General features: G+C 43.2%; 1 protein-coding gene across 9 annotated transcripts in view; it reads left to right on the forward strand.

The window, feature by feature from the left end:
• The first annotated feature begins 5,844 nt into the window (after positions 1-5,844).
• The window catches only part of kif21b (kinesin family member 21B), a 55,614-nt gene continuing 36,156 nt past the window's right edge, over positions 5,845-25,302 (forward strand). For 6 of the 9 annotated variants that reach the window (XM_084036514.1, XM_084036518.1, XM_084036517.1 and 3 more), the window contains exon 1: positions 5,846-6,221. In XM_084036514.1, the coding sequence (XP_083892640.1) occupies positions 6,181-6,221 (41 nt within the window). In that variant the 5' untranslated portion in view covers positions 5,846-6,180. Of the gene's footprint in view, positions 6,222-25,302 lie in introns of all 9 variants that reach the window. The other 3 variants (XM_084036516.1, XM_084036521.1, XM_084036520.1) reach the window with 1 other exon arrangement.

A 25,302-nucleotide genomic window follows, 5' to 3' on the forward strand; every position in this document is an offset into this window, starting at 1 on the left:
ACTGAGAACCTTCACAGACACTAAACCGTACAATATTTCCTCTGAAATTTAGTGGCCTATAAACCCAAAGGCTTCCTTTTTTGTGATGCAATTAACCTTTTATTTGTATAATTGTGTGCGGTGACCTGGTTAAAGTGGTATCTCACATCTGCAGCATTTATTCTAGCAACATTAAAGTCAGACAATGCAGTGAGTAAATGCATGTTTATGGTGTTTTGTCACACTGGGGTTATAAATGCACTTACTTCCACAAAGCATTTCACAGGTAATTTAAGTGAAGGTATACTGCTAACTGTATCGTAACACATTCCATTGTCACAGTGCTTTTACATGGATGAGCTGACTCAAAGAAGCTGTCACAAGCCTAATGCTGACATTTTTGACCTTTTGGTAGTTTTCACACCGAGTCAGCCAATACTCTGGTGCACAAAACCCCTTGCTGACTGAATAATGTACTGATCTTAGAGCCCTATTTTTGCCCTAGAATGCATAATTGTTGTCTGAGATCTTTTAGTGGTTCCCAGTTAATATATTATTACCGTTGATCCGGCCTGTAATAGTTTGATATATAGCTCTGCTGTATGTGTGTATGAGTGTGGGCGCTGGTGTGTCAAGGCACTTAGCTTTATTAAGTGACACCGCCCCAGAGTGAGAGGGAGGTTGTTTATAATCAAGTTATTCCGGAGCAGCAATTCAATTATCTGATAGTGAATTGCGTGATATTTTGTGTGTGTGTGTGTGTGTTTGTGTGTGTGCGTGTGTGTGTGTTTGTTTGATGCTGGGATTTAATGCTTTCCGTGTACATGTGCATGTTCTTTATTTTGTGTGGCTGCATGTCTGGTTTCTTCTCTACGTGCATAATGTGATCCGACCTAATAGTCACAGCTCTCTAAGTGGATATAATAACTATAACGTGAAAGAGCAGCAAATAGTAAGCAAGACCCGGAAGCTATTTTAATACAGGAACTCTTTTAAACAGAAGCTGCACACACCAAGATGTTTATTGAAACAAAAACCGATGCTTCTATGGCTTCTATGGGAATTCAGGAGTCTGGCGATGGCGTTTGCCTGTGATGGAACTTGTGTGTATGAGTGATTAACCCTTCACCCCCTCTTTAGGCCTTGCGAGAGCACAAAGAGGCTTTTCTGTCATTTCAGCATCTCTTCCTGTCCCTTTTTTGGCCTGCCTTCTTTAGAGGCTGTTTCCATAGAAACAAGGTGCGGAAGCCCCCAGAGAGATGAGTGGGAAGGTGATGGGGTAAGATGAGCACATTACATAATTTGGTAATCATACTCATTTAGTGACAGACTATAATGAGGGAGTGAAACCAACATGTGCTCTAATGGACTATAAAAAGCACAGATTCAGTTCAAATCCTGGTTTCATGAAGTGAATTATTTTTCAAAAGCGGGAAGACTTTTACTAATGTGCTTTGTCATGAACACATTCACATTGGTATTGTGGGTAATATGTTCCATCCAGCTACTTTGCGTGTGTAAAGAATGAATACAAACCTTTGAGTATCATATAATTTTTTTTTATGTTTAAAGTATTGGAGCAGCTTGTTCCTGAAGCTGTGTTGGGGTCAGCTGTCAGCTGACTTTTATAAATGGGTGAGTAACTGTGAAATAGGCTAGAAGCGGGGGACCAAAGAACAACCACTCCTTGTTGACCTCCTCTTCTCATCACACACACACACACACACACACACACACACACACACACACACACACACACACACACACACACACACACATACGCACACACGCACACACACACACACACACACACACACTGCCTCATGGCCTGTGATGCTGCAATAAATCAGTCAATGAGTGTCACTACCTCTCTGAAACACCCCGAGGCTGCAGCCAGTCACTGTGAACCACCCTCCAGCCTCCACCCCAGCCGCTGCCCCGCCGCAGCCCAGCAGGAAGCATCACAGCCTGGGCAAGAAAGGGAGCAAAGTGTGGGTCAGCATGAGCCCCGAGGAAGGACGCTGGAATGTAGGTCTGCCAGACAGTGGATCACGTTCACAAGTCATTACTGATCGCTCACCACTGTTATAGCCCTCTGTGACCAGTGAACGGTATGCATGTATGATCTTCTACACGCAAGCTCTTCTGGGCTCTCGCACACTATGCTGCTCAAAGTGCATATATATCAGAATATAGTTTAAATGTGATGCAATTCTCTATCTGACCGTAGCTGTGAGAAAGAGGAGAGAATGTTTATTATTATTAGATCATCGTTTTCACTTTCTTGCTGGAAGTTAGATGAGAAGATGAGAGAAACCAATCTTTTCATGTCTTGGCAAGGAAATCAATAACCCAATACAGAACGTACTGAACCGAAGGATGAAGGCTAAATATCAGCCAGCTCGCAGTAAAGACATACTTTCACTCCTACTGTAAGCAGGGACAGCTGAGCTCTGCAGTGTGATGCTGGGACAAAGCACTACGGGGGTCCGTCATTGCCAAGACCTGGCAAGGACCTGCTCTGCTTTATGTTACTGCAGCTGACACACATAAATTTAAACCACATAAGCAGCTCCTCTGTCACACGCATGCAAACATGAAACACCATCAAACATCTGTGCACACGCTTAGACTCAGTCATGTAAGAGGGAGGCAACAAAAAAAAATAAAAATAATAAAATGAACGTGAAACAACCGCACGTAATTCATTTTTTCTTTTAGGTGCCGCACCTCTTCCTGCGAAGAAGTCGTTGAATGTGTGTTCTAGTAATCCTGGCCAATTCAAACAGTTTTGTTACGGTGAAGAATGGGGGATTAGTTTATGGAGCTTCAAAGCCAAATATAGAAAATGCATGTGAGGGATTATAGACACATCAAAGAATAAGGATGGAGAATACATTAGAGTGCAGTTTCATCTTCCATCTTCCATCTCTCCCCTCTCTCTCTCTTTCGTTTCTTGTCTTTCCACTGAAAAAAGAGCAATGTGTATACATAGTGGAGGCATATGTTGTGTCTTTTACATTACTTTCCACCAGTGGGGCAGTAAAAATATGTCTCGATATTCAACATTTGAAAAAAAGCTGCAGAAAGACTGAACAAAGTTATGTTTAAGAGTCTTGTGTTTCGGCCAAGATATAATCACATGCTGCAGAACTGAGAGGATGGGCCACAAGTATTCATGAAATGTGTGTGTGCATGTGTGTGTGTGCATGTGTGTGTGTGTACGCGTGTGTGTTGCTTGAAGAGGAAAAGTGTCAAATCCAAAGAGGGAGGCTAAATTGCTGACTCCACCGTGACTGCCAGGACCCGAGGGCAGCAGAAATTGATTGTATTTGAACGCCTCTTATGTAATTAGGGTGCCGTTATTTTGACTATATGAAGCCCTAAATATAAGGATTATGATGCAGTTTGGCTATTGAAATATTAGAATAACTTCAGGGGTTTTATAACCCACACAGCACAGTTATGAAATGTGCTCATACATTTTAAAGTGCTGAGGAGGAGGAGATAGCATACGGGGAACAAATCAGTCAGGGTGGATTTGAAAAACTGTAAACACGCTGGAAGGGGAATAAATAATTATGTAATAGTTGGTATTGTATTAAAAGTTCTAGAGAAATAAGGTGAGTGTGTGCGTGTGTGTGTGTGTGTGTGTGTGTGTGTGCACGCCACCCTTGTTTGTGGGTTTTGTTGTGCCTGGTGGTTAGTTCCCAGATCTACGAGGATTGAAGCTTTATCCTCATAACTAGATGTTAATCTTATGTTGAAACTTGCACAAATTCCAGAGATCGTAGCCTGTACGGCAATAACATCGGCACCTGGTCCTTGAGACACCAACACACACGCACACACACACAAACACGCACACACACACACACACACACATGCTTAGAGGCATAAGCTCCTCAGTGGGTTTATAGTTCATGCAATCATTGGCAGACTGTGTTTTGTTACATAAAAATTACTGCTGTTTGGCTGGGCAGAGACTTTTCTCACAGAAAACTGATTTATATTCACCATTACACGGTTGGCTAAGCTGGACCTAGATTAACTTGTATGTTGAGTTGAGAAACTCTCTTGTTATATTGAGAAATAACTGAAGTTAAGACATTACATGATGTCACCGTTGAAGTCATGAATTTGGAAAAGTTGTACATTTGAATCTTGTCAGCATTTTACACCTCCGTCATTGGGGGCAGCTTTACTGGTATTGAACTCTCCTGGCTCAACTTCTATTTACTGACCTCACTTTACCTTCATGTGTAACTCCCTCACTCCATAAGTTTGTATCATATGTTAGTGTCAATAAAAAATAAAAAAAAATTAAAAAGAACTCTCCTGGCTCAGCTGAGGAGGGAAATTGATGGTGGTGGTATAGATCCAGATTAAATAGAAAGGAAAAAGAAGTGATTTCAATTTCCCCTTTTCAAGAAATGTGACTCAGCAGGAGAGGGAAGTGAGAAGAGTGTAACTTCCCAGTTAAACCAGAGCAAATTAACTCCATCTTCTGCTAGAACAATAATAATCTCTGCAAGAGTTTCAACCTTTGACCTCGAGGCGTTTGAACCGGTGGCCCCATATCCGTCATGGGAACAGTCTCCCCCTGTTTATGGCAGTTTAACGGACCTCAGATGTGGCCGCAGTCTGTGTGCTTTAGGTGTGTGAGTTTTACTGCACGCTGTGGGTGTGTCAAGGGGCGGCGCCACATAAGGCCCGACGAGCCCGCTGATTGGTCTCCACTGTTCAAAGAGGGCGGGGCTAACTCAGCGGTTGGCTCAAATCCATATCAATCGAATGCGATTATGCTGCTTTCAGTGGTTCCTCGTATTTTTATATTGTGTTGCAGCAAGCGTAGTTAAATTCAAAACAACAGTGTGTACATCGTTCATGTCACATTTGTGCAGTGGTGGAATTCATATAAGTACGTTTACTGTGTTTAAGTGTTACATGCTACCAGCTGCATTATGAGAAAATGTAGGATCCCATGTTTTTGGAGCTTGACCCATACTGGCCACTTCAAGTCAGTTTTCAATTTGTTTGTATGTTGTAAGTCTCCCAACTCTATGGAACTGACGTACTAAATCGCTGGAATGCCCCTTTAAGCAAAGCATCTGAATACTTAGTTCACCTATGCCTATGCCCTTGTGTGTCCATGGCAGAGGCGCTGTTTGTGAACAGGCAAGGCAGGCAACTGCTTGGGGCCCCGAGTTGCCAGGGGCCCCCCGAGACTCGGCCCGAGGGCTGTTTTATGAATGTTAAAAAATCAATTTGATGCCCCCCCCCCCCCCGCCGCCGCTGCCGCTAAAGACCACAATGGAAGACAGAATTAAAAAAGATACTTTTTTTTTCAACCGACCTCCTCATAAAAATAAAGTGTAAATAAACTAGTTAGTTATTATATTGTTTTTATTGTTCTTGACATTTATATATGCACATTTTGAATATAAAAAACGTTGGTTTCATACATCTTTCGTTGGCGTCAGATTATTTAGAAGATTATTATTGTTTAGTCAGAAGGGCCCCACTGAAAATTTTGCTTGGGGCCCCAACAGACTCTAGAATCGCCTCTGGTCCATGGAGTACATGCTTTTTTTTTCGCGGATGTTTTGTATTAACATAATATAACTCAGCAGCTGAGACAGCTTCTATTAGTATCCATAGTAATGGTTTGAGTGTGGAAAGTGCCAGACTTTCACCATTTCCCCCTTTTAATTAGATAGGGTATTGCTTTTGGAGAGGCCATAATAGCCCGCTGTACGGACGCTCCAAATGGGTTGTCGAAATTCCCGACAGCCCCTGAACGCAGCATCACCTCCTCCAGTGTATACCGTCTCAGCGCCGACTCAACGTGACGGTCGCGTCTCTCCGAGAAGCCGTGTGGTTTCAGAGGAGCGCTCGCATCGCTCTTACACATTTTTAAACAGGATGTAGCGACTGAGACAGAGCACGGAAAGACGAAAAAGAAGCGGGTTTCACTCTGCGATGTGACGAACACCAGTGAGCCAGAAATGACCGCCACCGCGGAGGACAAGAAGACCGGAGGAGTCCCGATGAGGCAGCTCACAGCCGGCAGGTCTTGACGGCTGCTCCCGCTGACCTGAGACGCCCAGCGACGCCGCAGCACCGCACGGTTTTACACACGCAGGAGACACAACAAAGCCGAAATACTCCACGTCCAGTCGGGGAACACTGAACGCGATAATGGCGAACCTGGGCGACTGCTGCGTGAAGGTTGCATTGAGGTAAGTCTGCGACGTCTGTCTGCTGGAAATCTGCCGACCTTAGCAGACCACATTGTGTCTGAGCCCCCTGGTAGTTCACTAAATGCATCCCGCACACCTATAGTTTTTCTTTAACTGCTTAGACTCCCCGCTGCCTCTGCACATTGTACTATACAGCTGCTGGAAATAACATGAACACCTTGTTTTGTAATAGGGTGGTGCTCTGCTCAGATAAGGCAAAGCATGTGCTGCCGGCATCCTCCTATCTCCATATGACTGTATGCATGTCGGAGGGCATAAGTTCTCCAATGCATTATTCTGTTATACGTGAAGCAGCTTGCATCCCTGATTTAACATTGGGTGAGGTGACAAGGACAGCTGCAGCCAGGTGCAAGGAGGAGAATGGGCGTTTCTCCACAAACATTTTTTTTTTGCATTATTATTCTAAACTATACCTGCAGTCTCGCCTTATAAAGCGTGTCTAGGGACCACCTTAAATGTGTATGGCTGAGTAAGCTGAGGTTGTTAAAAAAAAAAAATCCTTCCTTTGCAAATGAACCGAGCACAAAGAGATGGATGCTCTCCTTGTCATTCATCACTGCCTTTGTTGGAAATGCGACCAAAAGCTCGGGCAGCAGAGAAAGCTTTTGGATTTGTATCAGAAGATATTAGCCTCCCGTTGATTTTGTGTGTGTGTGTGCCAGGACTAAATGCAGATTGAGAGAGATGTGCACGTGCTGCCAATGAGTGCCTCTGTGATTTGGGCTGCATCTGTAAAAAAAAAAAATGCTCATTTTGCTGTGTGTGGGCCTGAGGTGGTGGTCTGACACACCCACTGTCCTTTTAACTCAGACCCGCTTAGTCCGGTCACATCAGCTAATGAATCCCAATAGGTCGTTACAAGAGAAACAGGCACCCTTACGTCCTCTCTGTTTTTGTGTAAATCTAATGCAACTGCAACTAATTAATAATGGAATTCACCTTTTCTTCACGTGGAACCCCTTTGAGGTCCTCCAACCTCAGTTTGGGAACCGCTGATTGAACCTAGTGGGGGTTGAGGATGGGGAGGGGGGGCAGCAGAGCAGCCTTTTAAGACAACCGATGGTCCCATTTCCCCAGGGGAGATTTCAGACTCACTTGTCAATCAGCTGCCAGAGTGTCTCCTTTGTGCGTGTTCACAGCGACAACTGTAACAGGAAGTGGGCCGGCCTGTGTCGGCTGAAAGCGAAGAGAAAAGGTGCAAAGAGAAGCCATTGAGACAGCTGTTGGCTGCTGCTCAACTGAAGTTATTGATTGAAGTCTGAAAGAGGCTTGTTGTGTGAGTGTAACTGAATGAGTGAGGGTGACGGATCTGGCTACACAGAAGCCCGTGTGTTAAGCTGTTTTTTTTTTTTGGTGATGCAATATTGATCATCAGTGTGTTAGCATGTATCAAACCTGGCGAAAGAGGGTCTATTGAACACGGGGGGCGTTATGACTGCAGTTTTATTAGCACAGACTTCACATAGTAATTAAACAGTCTGTGTAATTACGTGACTGTGCTGGCGGGCGAGCTCGCGCCCCTCCTTCTCATCATGTGTGATCTGTGGGTGAATTGACATGCCCTGCAAGTGCCACCGCCGTCTGCGTGTTCGACAGGAAATGGGAAGCCCCGCAAATAAACACGGAGAAGGATAACTTCCTGCTGTGTAAGCAATCATGGTTTTCCCAACGATCGCCAAGCATCTTTTTTCTCTCTCTCTCTTTCTTTTTTTTGTTCCCTGAGAAAGCCGCTTGCTGATAAGAGAGGACGGTTTGTAATTGCTCCCATGTTGTGCAGCCCCTCGGGCAGGGCTGCATAAAGTTTAGGACTCTCTGTTTGTGTGTGCATGTGTGAGTATGCATTTGGTGGGGCAACCAGGTTGTCATGTGGGTCAACCACCACCACCACACACACACACACACACACACACACACATAGTCTGAGTCGCCAGCATCCATTTCCTGAATGTCTGCACTGCCTTCCCTAAACAATGGCCATATAACCATGACATGACCTACAATCCTGCACTCAGACCTGACTGCCTCCATAATGGATGTGGATATCATACACACACACACACACACACACACACACACACACACACACACACACACACACACACTCACAAACTTAGCTCAATGGTTCTGCATAGTACTCCAGTCAAACACGATGCGATGCATGTAATGTATCTCCCAACTAAGTGGCTGTTGTTAAATTGCTTCTGGCTTGGCTGTTTCATTGTCGTACAGCTGCATTCACTTAAAACCGAAGCGTAGTCCGACAGGCTCTGAGAACGAGAAGACTCTTACATTTCCTGCGTCTCACCCGTTCGAACCCCCACACACACTCCCAGTCGCGTTCACACACAGTCATATGTGCAGTTTCGCTTCACCTCGACGGCGATGCCTCCTCTCGTTGATGTCACTTTGAACGCTGCAGTTCCCCCAGAAGCTTTACATTAGAGCTGGCTCTGAGCATGCATATGTTTGCAATAAATGTCAATAATTTTACTGTGTTGAAACTATAAGAATTTACAAGCAGTACGTTAATTGCCATTTGCATATCAATCTCTCTCTTGCCGTTTCTCTGCAGCCACTTACTCATTCGTCTTCCACCAAAGTGCTAAGTCAGCCCCCTTAGCTGTGCATATATAGACACAAAGACAAATCTGTTCAGGACCGTTGTGGTCTTTGACCTTGTGACTGCTGCCTGATGTTACCACCTTAGCAGACTCTCCCTGGAGGCTTTCCTATCGTTCGTATTTTGAGTTCTGTTGCTGGAAAAAGACTTGAGGAATCGCCGATAAATGATGATGATAATGCGGTATTGTAGACGGTTATGACGCAGAACGTTTCTTGCTTGAGGGCCATGGGAAGGCTGAGAAAAAGATTGTCCTTTATCTTCACAGTCCTCTGCTAATGTGTTCATCAACCAGACCGGTACATTGCTCTCTAGAAACACAGGAGTTTTTCATGAAGCCACAAACGTTCTGCAGACTTGTGCCACCCCTATGACCAAAACACTGGCTTCAAAACAAAAACAGGAGTAGCGGGGGACACAACTGCGGAAGGGGCCCCTCACAGCTGATACACAAAGGCTTTAAATGGGAGGGTTTTTTTTTTTTCATGTTGTAGGACGTGTGTCCTGTGTAGGCTACCAGTCTCGCCTGTTTCCTGTGTGTGTTAACGTTTTTGCCACACAGGCTCTGTCTGGGTTACACACCTCCCCAGGGGGGTTGGCTTTAAAATGGCTGGACTCTGGTGGGAAAATGGTGTGTTTTTGTGTGTGGGAGAGCGCAGGCTTTCAGCCGACAGCATGTACTGGTCACAGGGCAGTGCTGCAATGTAATCTCCTCGTGAGTGCATTCTTACACTTGGTCTTAACATTTACCCCCCCCATTGACTAGCTGGCTGCAGATTTACAGTCAAAAGTGAAAGCTTTTTTTTTTTGCTTTGTTGTCGGGAGTCGCCACTGAAGATCAGTAATTTGGCCTCCGCCCAGGGGAGAGGAGCAGGAAACATGACAGAGAACACACCCGAGTTGGCCGTCCACAGCTGTGCACATCACTTCCTCCTCACGCTGGCCTGCATGTTGTTGCAGTTCAAACGTATTACACCTAACAGTTCTGTGTGAATGTCGTAAAAGAAACTGCTAGTGATGCGTTGAGGGGTAAGAATCAGAACATGTCGGGACAGTAAGGGGCTTAAAAAGAATAATACTGGATCATCATCATTATTCATGGCCTATAGCAACGGTTGCATGATCGCCAGGCTCATAGGATCAGGGCTTCAAAAGCAGATTGTGACAGAGGAGGTGCAAAAGACGTTAGAGAGGTTGTTGAGCTACGCTACGCTAATGGCACATCTGTTGAAAGATGTATAACGAAGCTAATTGGTGGGTTTCTGAAACGGCCTGGCTGTCAGGGAAGTGGTTTATTTATTGTGTAGTTTAACCGATAGGTCGTAAATATTAGGGACATGGCCCAGACGTTGTCACTAAAGTTGAATTGCGCAAGTGGTCTGTTGATGAGCAGCGCTCCCAAATGGTGTGCTGCTGTTGCAGAATGACTTCCCGTCAGGCTGCTGATGGACTATGTGCACTTCCTGCTCACTTCCTGCTTTATGAACTGCTGATGAGCCCGTTGACACGATTCTGTCAAGACTGTCAGTGAGTGCGTGAAATGGAAAAAAATGGACTTTGAAGTTAAGGTCATTAAGAGGAAAATACAACTTCTAGCAATCACTCTTCTGATTTGTAGCCTGAATAAAATTAAAATAAATTCATTTTTTCTGCTCTTGTGCCGTTTCTGACTCATCGCAATCCCTTATTGATTCTGGGTGTACTAACTTTGATCTCTGTCATCTCAAACTTCCATCGAAATGCTTGCCTCATCCTTTTGTTTTCTCTTACCCAAGCTCGTCTCTGCTGCGAGCAAAAGAAAGCGTGAAACTGTGACCAAAATGCTGGAATGCCACCAGCTTTCTCTGCCCCTTTCTCAACTCCTTCCACCTCCAACTCACCCACTCTCACACACACACACACACACACACACACACACACACACACACACACACACACACACACACACACACACACACACACACACACACACACACACACACACACACTAACACACACACACACACACACACACAAAAAAAAACCTGTATTTATTTGAATTCATCCATTTGAATTCAGTAAGGAATGAAAGGCGCTTTAGTCTGCACATTTGCATTTCTCTGTTATCAGGGTCTCATCATATATCAGAGTTGACTTTCTAAACAGTCCCAACTATAATCATTCATGGCGCTTGGACACAAGGAATCCTTTTTTCATGGATTGTGTGGTCTGCACAGAAAATATTTTCTTTCTTTCTTCATGAGCATTTTGGGGAGAGTGAAATACACTTTGAACCGTCTGTGAGCTAAATATTTTGATAAAACATATAACCAGTTTGTGTTTTAACATTGTTGTGGGTACCTATAAATTACAGGGGCTCTGTGTGTGTGTGTGTGTGTGTGTGTGCTCGTGTGTGAGGGGGGTGAGGCGTAGCAGAGACCCTTTAAACAGATCACCTCTCGGGTGAGCGTAGACAGAGGACACAGTGTGAATGATTCTGATGTCACTGCAGGTCTTTGTGCTCTGTGCTGAGTTTGCACACACACACACACACACACACACGCACACACACACATTCACACAAATACGCACCGAGCAAGGGCAAAGAATTGGAGGGTAAATGGGGATGCAGAACAGGCTATAATTATAGAGAGGAAGGGGTGAAGGAAAGAGGTTCACAGAGTCAATTTCTGTTGTCCTCTTTGTTTTCCATGCTGCTCTCTCTCCCCTGAAAAGAGCAACACTTCCTGCAATTCACAACAAATACAAAGAAAAATCAAAGAGAAGAAGCCGACAGAGGGAGGGCGGAGTGGACAAAGTAGCAAGAGTCCCTTCTGTTGTCACACGGGCTACTGTAGTGTGCAAATAAGAGCTCTTTAGTCAGATATACAATCAGCTGTGTGTGTGTGTGTGTGTGTATTCAGACGTGTGTGTGTGTGTGTGTACAGACGTGTGTGTGTGTATTATACAGACGTGTGTGTGTGTCTGGGCATCGCACGTATGAATAATTTGGACGCAGCTGCACGTGTTTGCCTTATTCCCACAGAGAGGGAAAGAGACTGAACTGGACACGTTGTGTCTAGACTGTAGAGTTTGTTTACTTCTCTATTTTAATGTTTCATATTCTTACAAATGATATTCTCTGCTTTCTTAATCTGCGAGCTAGGAATAGATCACGGGTGATAGGAGAGTATAATTATTATATTGTCTCTTTTAACATACACTTCAACACACAGACACACTCTGTATGCAGTTCAGCATTTTTGTTAATCTGAAAGGGATATTTTCATATTCAACTAGATTTTGCTTGGCGAGGAAGAGTAGACGTATGAACGAGACAAAAGATGTGAGGACCCCTGAAGTGGTGTCTTGTATATTGTGTTTGTGTGCGTGTTTCAGTGGAGCTGCTGTCAGGGTTGTGTGTCTGTGTGTGTGTGTGTGTGTGTGTGTGTGTGTGTGTGTGTGTGTGTGTGAGACCAGCTGTCCCATAATCACCTTCAGCGTTAAGTAGCTTAATTACTGCTGGGGTTTGTGTCTCTGAGTTTGTTTTGTGTAGTTGGGTTGGATGTGAATTGAGTTCGATGACAGCAGGACGAGGCTTTAAAAGGGCTGATATCAGCACTAAATAACCAATGAACTGGAATGTATCTGCTTTAATTTGTCTAATACTTTGGTTTATACCAAATGCTTTCAAACGAAGTGCCACACTTTGTAACAATAAGCATGCTAATGCACTAAACTAGGGGTTACTAGCGGTAAATATTACATCGGCATGTTTAAATCTCTATTGTAAGCATGTTAGCATGCTGATGTTAGCATAAGTTTTGTTGACACTCGTGCTTATTTCAAAATGTCAAGTACATAGAAATTCAACTTTTTGTTTTAGAACGATGAAATAAACAAGTCTAGGACACTATTGCCCCATAAAGTGTACTATTTTGAGTAATCCCATAAAGCATGGCAGGCAAGAAGCTAATAAGCTGTAGCATTTACTACTTGGCATCAAACAGCTATTGAGAAAGTAAAGGCACTTAGTGTTGATTTACATTTGTGATGTGTCAGCAGTGTGATTGAGTCGGCCCCTTGTAGTTGATTATTCAATTTCTTTAGTCTGAATGACTTTTTTTTAAGTAGCTTTTGAACATATCTCCAGGATTGGGCGTGGAGAACCGGCTCCAACATGGAAGGTAGTATAATGTAGGTAGTATTTATACATGGTACTCCAGACCAGGGTGTGACTTTTGCATATATCTGTTGTGCTATTTGGTTTGGTTGCAAATTCATCATCTGGCAGAGACGTTCATACTTTTCTCATCAACACCCACATGGGCTGCAGCTTCCAAAACTGTAAAAATAATTGACAAATATAAATACAATTTTCCACTGTGAAAAAGCATGTGACCCGTTTCTACTCCACCCCTCAAAGAATCAAGAATTGATTAGAACAGGAATCGAAAGGAAGAATGTTAATTGCCAATCAGAATTGTTAAAATCAAAACAATGCCCAGTTGAAATGTGTGATTTTGTGGAAAAAAGACTAAATCCAGGACTCGATTAATCAACAAAACTGTATATATGAGTCGACGGAGAACTCATTTGGTTGAGGACATACATGTGTGCACGTACCTGACAAGTAAAAAGAGAGGCCAGCCTCGAGCTAAATACACGTAGCTCCAGACTACATTAGCACTCATGCTAAATGTTGTCTGACAGAGTCGGAGGCTGGACTGGTGGTGATGCTAACCAGCCTCCAGGGAAGCAGGCAGACAAGCAGAGTCATGGCAGCAGTCTGCAGCTCAGCAGCGAGTGTCGCACACTGTGCATGAATCTAAAAAGGTGGACGCAACCACCAGCTGTGTGTTTGTTTGATTTGAAACATTTATATTCTGGAAATAATGCATACAGCCGAGTATCTTGTGTCAATAATTCAAATAATTCATGGAGGTCCATGTGCGAAAACATCAATTCCACATCCAAAATCACGTCAAACACGTTGAACATGTGATAAATTCACACGCAGGGATGTGAAAAATGAGCGTGATACAGGCACACATGCGAAAAACTTTTATTTCACATGTGCTTTCGTTCCAACGGTGCTAAACTCTGGATAATTAACAGCAAAAATGTCGGCCAAACCATATGTTTGCCTCTTTGCGAAAAGGACTGCTTCTTGTTACTGCTTTCCTTTTCATCTTTGATCTTTTTATGAACTCTAAACCGTGTCCCCACTCTCCCAGTGCCACGCTGAAGGTCACTGTTGGCAAAAAAGAGTTTGTAAATCACTAAGTCTCTCCAGATTCGAGGGATTCACACGGTGGCCCACACTAGAATTATACACAGTCATGGTGCTAGGAAGCACTTTGGCTAAAAGCATCCAGTATCAACAAATGTTACCTGAATAGCCAGTGCGTCCTCTTTCAGTATGTTGAAGTTAATTGGAATCCAGCAGGAATCTGTTAGCACCTCCCCGACCTTGACAAGGCCGTCTGTCATGAAAACGTAGCAAAGGAAGCTAATTTGATTATTTCTCGCCTCCACCTCCCCCATGGAGCAGCAGACAGAGCAGACGAGGGGGAGGGAGGGGAAATGAGATGTGGGGGGGGGGGGGGGGGGGGGGATGAGGAAGTGGGGTAAGGGTTGACCCAGAATCAGCTCCAATGATCCGGACTGATGTGCCCCTGTAACAATGAGAGATCTGAAATTGAATGATGGTTACTAGCCTTTGACAGAATACTAGCGTCTCACCGCTATCAAAGGCTAGTAACCACAGCACGAGTGCTGATGATCAAAGATTGCGTTACTACTATTATCAGGGTGCATTTAGAATACATTTTGGTAATACATTGTTACTGATCTTTACAGCTTTAAGTATGAGGGGTGTTTCGTCTGTGTGAAAGGCCCGAGGGCACATACACCCAGACGGCGATCTCTGATGGCTCGACCGTTAAAGCCTAGGATTTCACAGCTGATGTAGTTCACCGCTTGGTTTTGTATAACAATTTTGTGCGTAGCCAATGCTGTCTCTGTCCCACTTTACCTGATACTATCAGCATAGAAATGTGATATTTGAAACCCTGAAGTGTCCCACAGATCCCACTCTGAAGCCACGGATTCACTCGGACCACAGACAAAAAAAGAAAGCAACGAGGTCACGGTTGTGGATCATCTTGTATGTCTTTCGCAAATCAATTCCCGGAGGAGACAGCGGGTTGATCTCGCTGGAGCAGTCGGACGAAAAATGTAGGACAACCCTGTCGTTGAAGTCTGGCTCAGTTAAGACGACGCTCATGTTAACGTCGATGAACCAGTTCGCTCATTTGAACCGGCGTCGGCATGCCAACGCACACCAGTCAAACCGATGAGCGCCATGTATGTGAGCCCTGCTCTTCCATATCGCCGGTTACCAAACGGCAGTGGTGCCTCGGGCCACAGGGCCGCCAGTCTACAAGGTTAGCGTAATAGAGGTTAACGGGAAGGCAATGAACAGTGGCTCTATCTGTGAGCGTGGAGGTGGATGGACTGTTAGTGCGGCATCAGATGAAAGCATTGGTTGTATGTTATCGTTCCGCATGCCGCTACAACTGAAAGACCGTTCACTGTATCCATGTAGGACCAGTTTATAGAATTAGATTGATGGAAATGCTTTTATCTTTATGCTTTTATTGTCAGAAAACACGACAGAAAACACAACGAAACAGTAGTTTTATTCATCTGTTTCTCAGAGCCCACGGTCACAATTTCAAAGCGCTTACATTGCCCTCATTTCTTGAAGGCCGAAGTTATCACATTTCTTGCTTTGTCTGAAATCTATTCTTATGCCAACATGGACAAGAAGTCCTTTTCAAGTGCTCAGAAGAAATTCCAACGTCGACAATTCCATGTCAACTACTCATGAAGATCACGTGATGTGACTGAAAGCTTCAGAACAACTCTTAAACTAAAGATATTATTTTGCCATCCTCACAATTAACGTAGATTATTTTCCTATCACTTCACTAATTGTTCCAACTCTAGTTAGCGTTTGACCAAACATGCATGAGGATGATTGCCCTTATATGGAGGTTGTGGTCATCATTACAATGGCCCTGTGGACACATTGTTGGATCAGCCCGGGGAGAATCGGCACGTGCAGTCAGCGTGGTGAGACGGTCACCAAACGGGCGTGGCAGAAGGTGCCCACCCCGAGTCTGCCCGCCACCACCTGGGCGAGCCAGCTGTCCACGGCCAGTGCTGTCCCACTTCCTCCACATACACACTGCTTATAATGCCTGCATACGTATTCCACACTTTAGTCGGCTCCAGTCTCCACTTTCTTTATGCATCGCTGCCTCATTTTGTCCAAGTGTTCCTCATTAGTGCGCTCTCTTCCCGTGGCCCCCCACCTGAGCCGACTGTTTCGTCTCTGAACCCCGCTGCTGCCTTTGTGTCCACGCGTCTGTTTCTTTTCAAATCCTGGCATTGTGTCTCTCTGGATCGGAGGTTGAGTATGCTAAATGCCAGTTTTCACCTCTCATCCACTTTTATTCGATACCAGCTTATTTCATTCACAACCTTCCCTTTTCAGTGTCCATTGCTTTTTTCCTGCCATCCCCCTAGAGAGTAAACTCGGCATTTAAGCTTCTGAATGTGTGTGTGTTTGGCTACCAGCCTGCTAGCCTGCTGGGATGTCGGGCCCATGTGGAGGTGGATCGGAGGCCGAAGCGAGAGGCAGATTTTTTTTCCGTGAATGAGTGTTTTATTGCACTCATGCACAGATACTTGACTGGTGCTACAAGAGCACGGCATAGAGGTTAAGGGAAAGTAGTCTTAGAGGGATTTTGATGGATAGAGACGGAAGGATGAGAGGGTTGAACAGAGTGAGAGAGAGACAGTTGATGGTTTTATGTGTGGAATCACTGCAGAGAGCTGATCCAGGAAATCAATGGGATGACTGATTAAATGGGTAGCAGCAGGACAGAAATGCCGACTGTAGCTCAATCATCAAAAAGGGATCCTTTCAGTTGCTCCGCACTTGTGTTTTATAGAATCTGTTGGTATTACAGGAACTCTCTGATGAATAGGCTTTAATTAATGAAAGCTGTAAGATACTGGGAGGTGATCATTAATGCTGAATGTATATAGTTTAGGGCGAAGCATTGCAATCAGAAAACTGAATTTCACTGCATAATGAGGATGCAAACCTATTTACTATAAATATTCCTATTTTTTCACTTGGACATAACAGGCCCGTCTATTCGTTGCCTTTATCTTTCCAGCTAGTTTTCCCTGTTTCTAACTATTATTTCTGGTTTCTGTGTAATACATATAGAGAGATGTGGAAAAACAAAGTCAAATGCTTTGTATGTAATAGGCGATATGAAAATTTCAAGTCTCGATTATCCTGGCCAAACTAATTGTGATTCATATCCCAATTATCATTAAAATATACTTAAAACGCCACTAAAACAACCTGGAATCACTTCACATTTTGTTAAGGAACAACCCTGCCAGTTTGGCTGTAGGTCTATATGATAGACTGTATGAAATGAAGTATTATATATTCAAAATGCTTTGTTTTTTTTCCACCTTTTTCTTAATTTAACTCTGTGTGGCATATAAATCCACTTCCACTTATACTTAAATAAAGTTCCTAGTTCAAATTCCATGCATTTCATTAGTAATTAGCACAACCAACTGATCAATTGACCTTGAAACAAGTTACGTGCTATTTCACATCCATTCTGCTCAATTACTCAGGTTGTTTTTTTTCCTTCAGTTTTGACCTTAGCAGCCACTGGTCCGCCTCCCCTCCATCCATCGCTGCACCTCGGGACCTCTCACATTTCATCCCACAGTCACTGATATGCCCAGAGCTCCTCACCCAAAATAGGCCAAACCAATTTCCTGAGTTCTCAGGGCTTTTCATGTCAAACATGCGACAATCTTCATGAATAGCGATATTATCCCCCCTCTCCCCGTCTTGTTCTCATTTTTCCTTTCTGTCTTTCTTTGTATGTGAGTCTGGAGTTGGAACAAGAAAGAGGCCGATAGAGGTGGGAGATAAATGGTTCAAAGAGCGTTCTGTATAGGACGGTGGGACAGAGGCTGCTATCGCGTGTTGCCAGGAGGTTAAAGATGCTGTTTGTCTGGCCGGGGACTTTTGTTGCATGTCAACCCTCATCTCTCTCCCTTAATATTTCTGTCAGAAAATCCCTGAAAAACTGTTATCATTTTATACATATAATAATCTTCTTTTCTTGTCCTTAACTTACTTTACCTTGGTGAAGATTCATTAGAGAATATCGTTATTTTACTTTTCCCATAAGTAAAATGACTATTATTAATATTATTTTTAAAGTCGTGTCACTTCCCACATTTGTAAACTCCTCTCCGAGTGTCTAATAATTGATTCTGTCCCGGTTGCTATGGGGACATGACCTGATATGCTTCCAGTGATGGAGTTTATCAAGGCAAGTCAACGAGACACACAAGATGTTTAGTTAATTTGGACTCTTTTGAATCTTGGAAATTGATTTTAGTGACTTACCAAAGCGACCAAATTCTTAATTCATAACAAGTAACAAAATATTCAGAAAATCCTGTGTATATCTCCCTCTCTCTGTCTCTCTCTCTCTCACCCTCACACACACACACACACACACACACACACACACTGCCGTGCCAGCCGGGTTAATCCTAATCTGAACTCCGACAATGACAAAGCACTAATCGGAGGTAGAGCAAACGGAACAGAATGAGATGGAGACACTGTGCTCCTGTTTATGTAATGTCGGTTGGTCTGGTGGTATGAAGTTAATCTCTTTCAGAAGGCAAAGAAGGCCCTGCTCAGTAAATAACACTACAAGACTGTGATTATATTTATTCCAGGCCTGGCTTGTATTTGGTATTTATCAGTTTGTTAACACAGTGTCATAGTGAGTGTGTTTGGTGGATGCAGTAATGGAATTGTAACTGACCCAGTGGCATTTGACATGATTTTATCGCGTGCCCAGATTAGTTGCCGCAACATTATGCCTTTGCTCCTACTTGGTTTTCACTCACAACTAAGTTTGCACAGCATTGTGTTTGGTAGATGTTCAGCAAATAGTTTTATATTCATGTTAATTTGAAGGGCAATTTCAGTGACACGTTTGATAAATGGAGGCCACTGCTCTAAGCGCTGTTAGGCTTTATGAGTAATTGCGGTGTGTATGTGGAGCCAACACCCCACCAGCAGCAGCGTGGGCATGTGGAACGGAGAAGTCGGCAGGGATGCATCCTGAAGCAGTTTGGGAAACCACTTGACTACGACCAACAGGCACCGACAGGCCTGGAGTTAGACGGCAAACACCTTTTAAGTGCCCTTAATGTTCTTTAGAAGAATAATTATAGACGGTTTGACCTGCAATGCCATGTATCACAACGTTTTCTTTGTGGAGAGTGAAAGTGTTTGTTCTCAATCAGGAGGGCTTAATAACTTCTTCCACTGTAAACAGTGTTATGCAACTGTTGGTTCAGTATTAAGGAGATAGTAGCACCCATAGTCATTGCACAAATGGAATGAGGTGTGTGAGAGAGGCGGAGAGTAGGAGAGGGGATGTGTGGACAGGTTTTACATGCGTCTCTGCTGAGCGGTTATTAATGAGTAGGGTGACAACAAGGGGGTATTAAAGTCTCACCACCTCCTACTCTGTCGACTCAGGTGAAGAGGAGAGGAGAGAGCAGGGCATCAGTATAGGACTGTGGCTTTAGGATCTATTAATCCAGTAAGATTAGTCTTTGGTCCACACACATCTGTAACAAAATAATTTTATTTCAGACAGTTATTCCTGGAGGTATTGGTGCACAGATCTGTTCTGTATTCATCCAATGTCCACCCCTCTTTTAGTTCTATTTTGGTCTCCACTAATCTCTATGAACAGATATCTGCAGAGAAGTGAAAAATAGAGTACGATTAAAAAAATATGCCTCCAGGAATCACAAATACAAGACTCACACAATGTTGCCAATGTTTTTATTTCATTAAAATGTTTTATTAAAATGAATTAATAAATACAATATTTTATTAATATTTTACGATCTTCGCAAAAAAGAGGTGTTTTGTAAAAGTCCTGATATTTGGTCCTGATGGTCTTGTTTTCACTGGTTTTTTAAATAGACCTGAAATATCATCCATCGCCCCAAAAGGATAAATTGTCTTCAGACCGATGGTTGATGGGCTCCAACTCCTGGAAAAAATATCTGTCCCTTTAGCTTCTAAATGGTCAATGTGTTCACCATCTACTGGCTTTGTCTGCCATTTGCTGCTGAGCATCTGAGCTGAGCATCTCCACGTCACTCTTTTAACGATGGTTTGTGCTCCAAATAACAGATTAGCGCAGCTTTAATGCCGTTGATGCTGTCATTTTCACTGAATTTTGTTTTGGATGCATGCAGACGCGCTGCACTGAACACAGACTCGTGCTTGATTGCGTTCATCTGCTTCACACTTCCATGTGTATGTGACATGAATCGAAACAGTGAATGTGTGTCTGACCCCGTTTGGAAAGACAGGACTGACATGTACAATATGGGATAGGGGGAATGACAAACAAATATGTGGCTGTTGCCTCTCATGAATCAGGGGAGATCAGTCTCTCCGGTCCTCATGAGGATCCTGCGGGACTCGGGCAATGATCTAGGATCAGTGGGATCCTCAAAACAAAGTCAATTCTAATTTACAGCCTCCTTATACAGGCTTTAGTGTGCAAACAGGGTTTTCTACCGTATCGTCCATCCTTCACCACTGATCAGTGTCTACCTGTCAACGCAGCCTTTCCTGGATGGCAGACTGACTGCTGAGTCGTCTCTCAACAGTTACTGGAAGAGGAGCGGGGTGACCGTGTGTTTGCATTCATAACCGTTGTTAAGGAACAGACACAATGCGTTGTGTCTCGCATCGAATGATGGATATGTGTGTTTCCATTATGAGGGTGATATTTGATCGATAGAAAGCAAGAGCAGCAGAGAGGGAGAGGAAGCGAGGCGGTGAGAAAAAGTCCCCATTAGTCCCCGCTGTTATCAGGAGAAGGAGGAAATGGAAAAGGCCCCAGTCTGCAGCTTGTGCCATTCAAGCTTTTTGTCCTGATAGTCTTGTTTTCACTGGCAACAAACTGTGGAAGGGCTACGGAACAGAGGCAGAGGTGTGAGGATGAGGACGGGAGCACAGGAAGAAAAGAAGAGCCAACATAATATTTCCCTGTGCAGTGGTGATAACGCTAAGAAGATAACAAATAACATGGAAACAGGGAGGGGGGACGATCGAAGAAACTTGAAGAGTTGTCTTCTGATAAATGGACAGAAGGTTAAAGCAGGAAGCAGCGGTTTGTTTTCTCCACCGGCTCAGTGCTGAAGCTCTGAAAGGATGACAACTTAAACATGATTAACTCTCTTTATGTGTGTGTCCTGTGTTTTTACTCAAGTGTTTACATTAGGGAAATGTGCTCTTTGGCTATCAATGGTCTCATCTTTGACGGTTGAGTGAGCATGAACACACACACACACACACACACACACACACACACACACACACACACACACACACACACACACACACACACACACAGACATTACAGACACAGCGAGCCAAAATTTGCATTTCAGGTGAGGATTATTGTATAATCAAGTTATTAGCATTTTGTAATCTAGTGTTTGCGCCACTAGAAAACCGTTTTGTATGATGTTACTGGTGTATAAACACACTCATGCTCACATGCTGTCATTGCACATTAGGAGTCTCTGAGCAGTGTGTGTAGTTCCCATGGGAACTGGACCCTAATAAAGTGTGCCAGCTGAAGGAAAAACAACTGGCCCCTAGAATAAGACTCTGTTAGCATTCAAAGTGTGTTACGGAGTGAAAATATTATGGTGCCAATGAAATGGCTTCTTTTAAAAGTATGACAAGAGATGGAGCAAGAGCCTTAAAAGCCTTAAACTTTTTAGTAAAACAACATATATGTCTACGCATTCATCAAGATGACTTTCTGTTTGAATTATATTCTCCAATATGTCTTTACCTAGCTAATAATTGCTTGCTGCTAGTGCTCCCAATGTCATATATCCTCCTCCTTTTATTATGGTTTTGTGTTTAAATATTTTGATTCCTGTATTATAGGCCTGATCGATTAATCGATTTTAAATTGTAATCACGATTATGTAGTTAGGACGATGTTAAAAACGTGAACATCTTAAAATCTGTTTTTTAGTTAAGTTAAAGTTCTGCACTTTATTCGTTCATTTTTGTTTAACGGACACACCTTAAGATACATGTGAAAGTGAGGGTTTTCTCTTCATCCCAAAGGGATTGTTTTTTTTTGGTCTACAAGAAGATAACATGGAGCAAAGCCAGATGGTGAAAGGTCATTAATTGTTCTTTATATTAAGCCCTTGGGGATTTTTTGTTTAATAAGAGCAAGGTTTGCACTCAAATCCCAATGGGGAAATTATTTGCAAAATGTTCGATAAAAAACAGCATATTTGAAATAATTTCTTCGCCTTTTGTCATTTCACAAAATAATCGTAATCGAAAATCGGATTTTGAGAGAAGAAAATCTGGATTTTATTTTTGGGCAAAATCGAACAGCCCTACTGTATCACATTACAGCCTTTTCATCCAGCTTCATTGTACAAATATTACAATTTCTTATTTCAATTTTTTTTCACTCCTAACAGTAGATCTCATGGTTCGTCACAGTAGATAATCAACTCTGCTAGCTAGATTTGCTGGATTTCCGAGGCACTGGTTCTTTTCGGTTTGTGTGATGCTTTCCCCATTCAACCTCATTCTGGTGTTAATCTGTTTATCTACTTAGTGGGTTTTGAGAGAAATCTGAAGTCTTTTACAATTTCAAAGGCAGGATGATGTGTGCTACTCTATATGTCAAGAAGGTCTTGAGGGCTGTGTTCAGGTCCACGACCTCCCCTCATGTTGTTATTGCTGTGCATGTTTGTTTGTGTGTGTTTTTTAATGAGTCTGATCCTAATTAGCACTATTGGGTATGATAATTATTGTAATAAGTGAATTCCCTCAGAGCTTTGAGATAATGAGTTTCTGACAGAAGTAGGTTTAGGACCCCTGACAAAAGACTGGGGCAATGAGTTTAGATACCATGTAGGTACTAATACATTCATCTGTATATAAAAAACACAAGTCCAAAGAAGGTGTGTTTTGTGTTACTTCTATCAGGGACGTTGTTTAGTCGTCAGGTGATTTACACCATTTTCCATTTCGTGTGCAAAGATGAGAAGAGATAGACGACTTAATTTGCCGCATCAGGGATCCACACTCTCCTCTCTGTTTCACTCGACGCCTCAAACAGACACTTAATTGCCGTGTTTTTATGAGCTTTTTTTAGCAGCTAAATGTTCTTTAGTGTCAGTGTGTGGTTTGGAGTGTGTGTGTGTGTGTGTGTGTGTGTGTGTGTGTGTGTGTGTGTGTGTGTGTGTGTGTGTGTGTGTGTGTGTGTGTGTGTGTGTGTGTGTGTGTCGTATGCTGTTCCGATCAATGTTATGGATCCCATCTTTTGTTGGCGCAGCTGGCTTAAATGTTCATCCAGCTGAGCCATGGTGGGATCATGAGTGTATGTGTGAATTGATTATTTATAGCTGTTCTATTTCTACTCGCCTGGATCACTGGAAGGCTGTCATTGTTGTTTTTGTGTCTTTGTTGTGTGTGTGTGTGTGTGTGCATGTGCATGTGGTGTGTGTTTGTGTGTTTGTCTATTCTCATTTGATGCAGAGATTCAGAGGTAATGGTGTCATGACTTGCCTACATTCAGCCACACTTGTCTTGAGGATATTTTACTCGTCTGTGATAATGGAGAAGACATTCAGGAGAAGCGTATAGATTGTTAAATGTAGACATATTTTATCATGGAATATACTCAGGGCAGCAGACTGGTTATTTTCATTACGAAGTGGTCTTTCTGTAAAGTTTTCCATCAATTATTAATGCATAAAATGTCACACACGTTTCCCCCACAATTTCAGAGAGCCCTCGCTGATGTATTTGATGTTTTGGCTGAGCTAAAGTCCAACATTAATATATTATAATACAATATAATATCTAATATTATTTTTTGTCTGATAAATCTGTCAAATCTGAGTCTGCACCTTGTATTTCTCTATCTGGAATATCTAATAATGTAAAACCAAAGTGCTGGGCTTCATTGAACGTCTCTATAATGTATCAGGGATTAAACAGCAGAAACGGATCCTGCAGAGGCTGCCACGTAAGTGAGCCAATGGTCAATGAGAGATGAGGTGAAGTGGAAACAGAAATGCACTTTCTGCAGGAAAGAGTTCAGATCCAAATGCAGTTTTACTGGGATGTGCTTTTTCACTGTAAGTGATGATGAAAAGTGAATGATCTTAATGGAGGAAGGACTGATGATTACAGAATGTGGCGTGTCAAATAGATTGTGAGTAAATGGACGATACTCCACAACATTAACCATTACCTTAATTAAAACAATGACCAACCAATATTGTAGTCCAAATAACTTGTACTTCTTTCTTTCTTTCTTTCTTTCTTTCTTTCTTTCTTTCTTTCTTTCTTTCTTTCTTTCTTTCTTTCTTTCTTTCTTTCTTTCTTTCTTTCTTTTAAATGTCAGCTGTCATGTGTTACACCTGACATTTCTGACCTGTAAATACTGCACTGCAAGGATGACAGAATGGAGTGTAAACAGATAGAAAAGGAGAGAAGAATGACCTCCAACAGCTGCAGTACACACACAAACACACACACACACACACACACACACACACACACACACACACACACACACACACACACACACATGTTCTGACAAGTCTGTTGTGCAGAGTCAGTGCACTCCTCCTCCTCCTGCCGTATCCACTTTATGTTAATAATTGGCTTAAACGGGCCCTCATGTGGGATCTGTGGTTTTAGATGCATTAACCTCTGTGTCAAGGTCACATCCAGTAATAAAAAGGACTCATCTGCAAGCTGCTTTCTGTGCCACACCGACCTATAATATTCTTTGTTTCCTTCCTGGACGACCCTCTTCAATGACGCCTCGAGGCTTGAAAAAGGGCCAAAAAAATGCTGTTGTCAGCTGTGTGTGTGTGTGTGTCTGCAGTAACGATGTGTGGTAAAAGGATTATTGTGAGTGTTAGCAGTGGGTGTGGTTCTTGCGTGCATGCTTGAGAGGAACCATGTGTGAACTGCAGATAGACGGACTGTGTGTACAGTATTTGTCTCTTGAGTGGCTGTGTGTATTTGGGATGTGCCCACTGTCCCTGCAGCAGCTGTGTGTGGCCGAGGGTCTCTCTTGTTTTGACTATACAGCATGTGTGTGTGTCTTTGTTATAGCATCCCATCGGGAGTCTGCGGTGCCGTCTCACTGTGTGCGGGGGAGATGATTTGCATCCCCTGAAGATTGAGCTGGGGGGGGGTTAGCATGTATAAAGGTGGACCCAGTG

Source organism: Eutrigla gurnardus, assembly GCF_963514095.1.
Source record: "Eutrigla gurnardus genome assembly, chromosome: 2".
In the NCBI taxonomy this organism is placed as follows: Eukaryota; Metazoa; Chordata; class Actinopteri; order Perciformes; family Triglidae; genus Eutrigla; species Eutrigla gurnardus.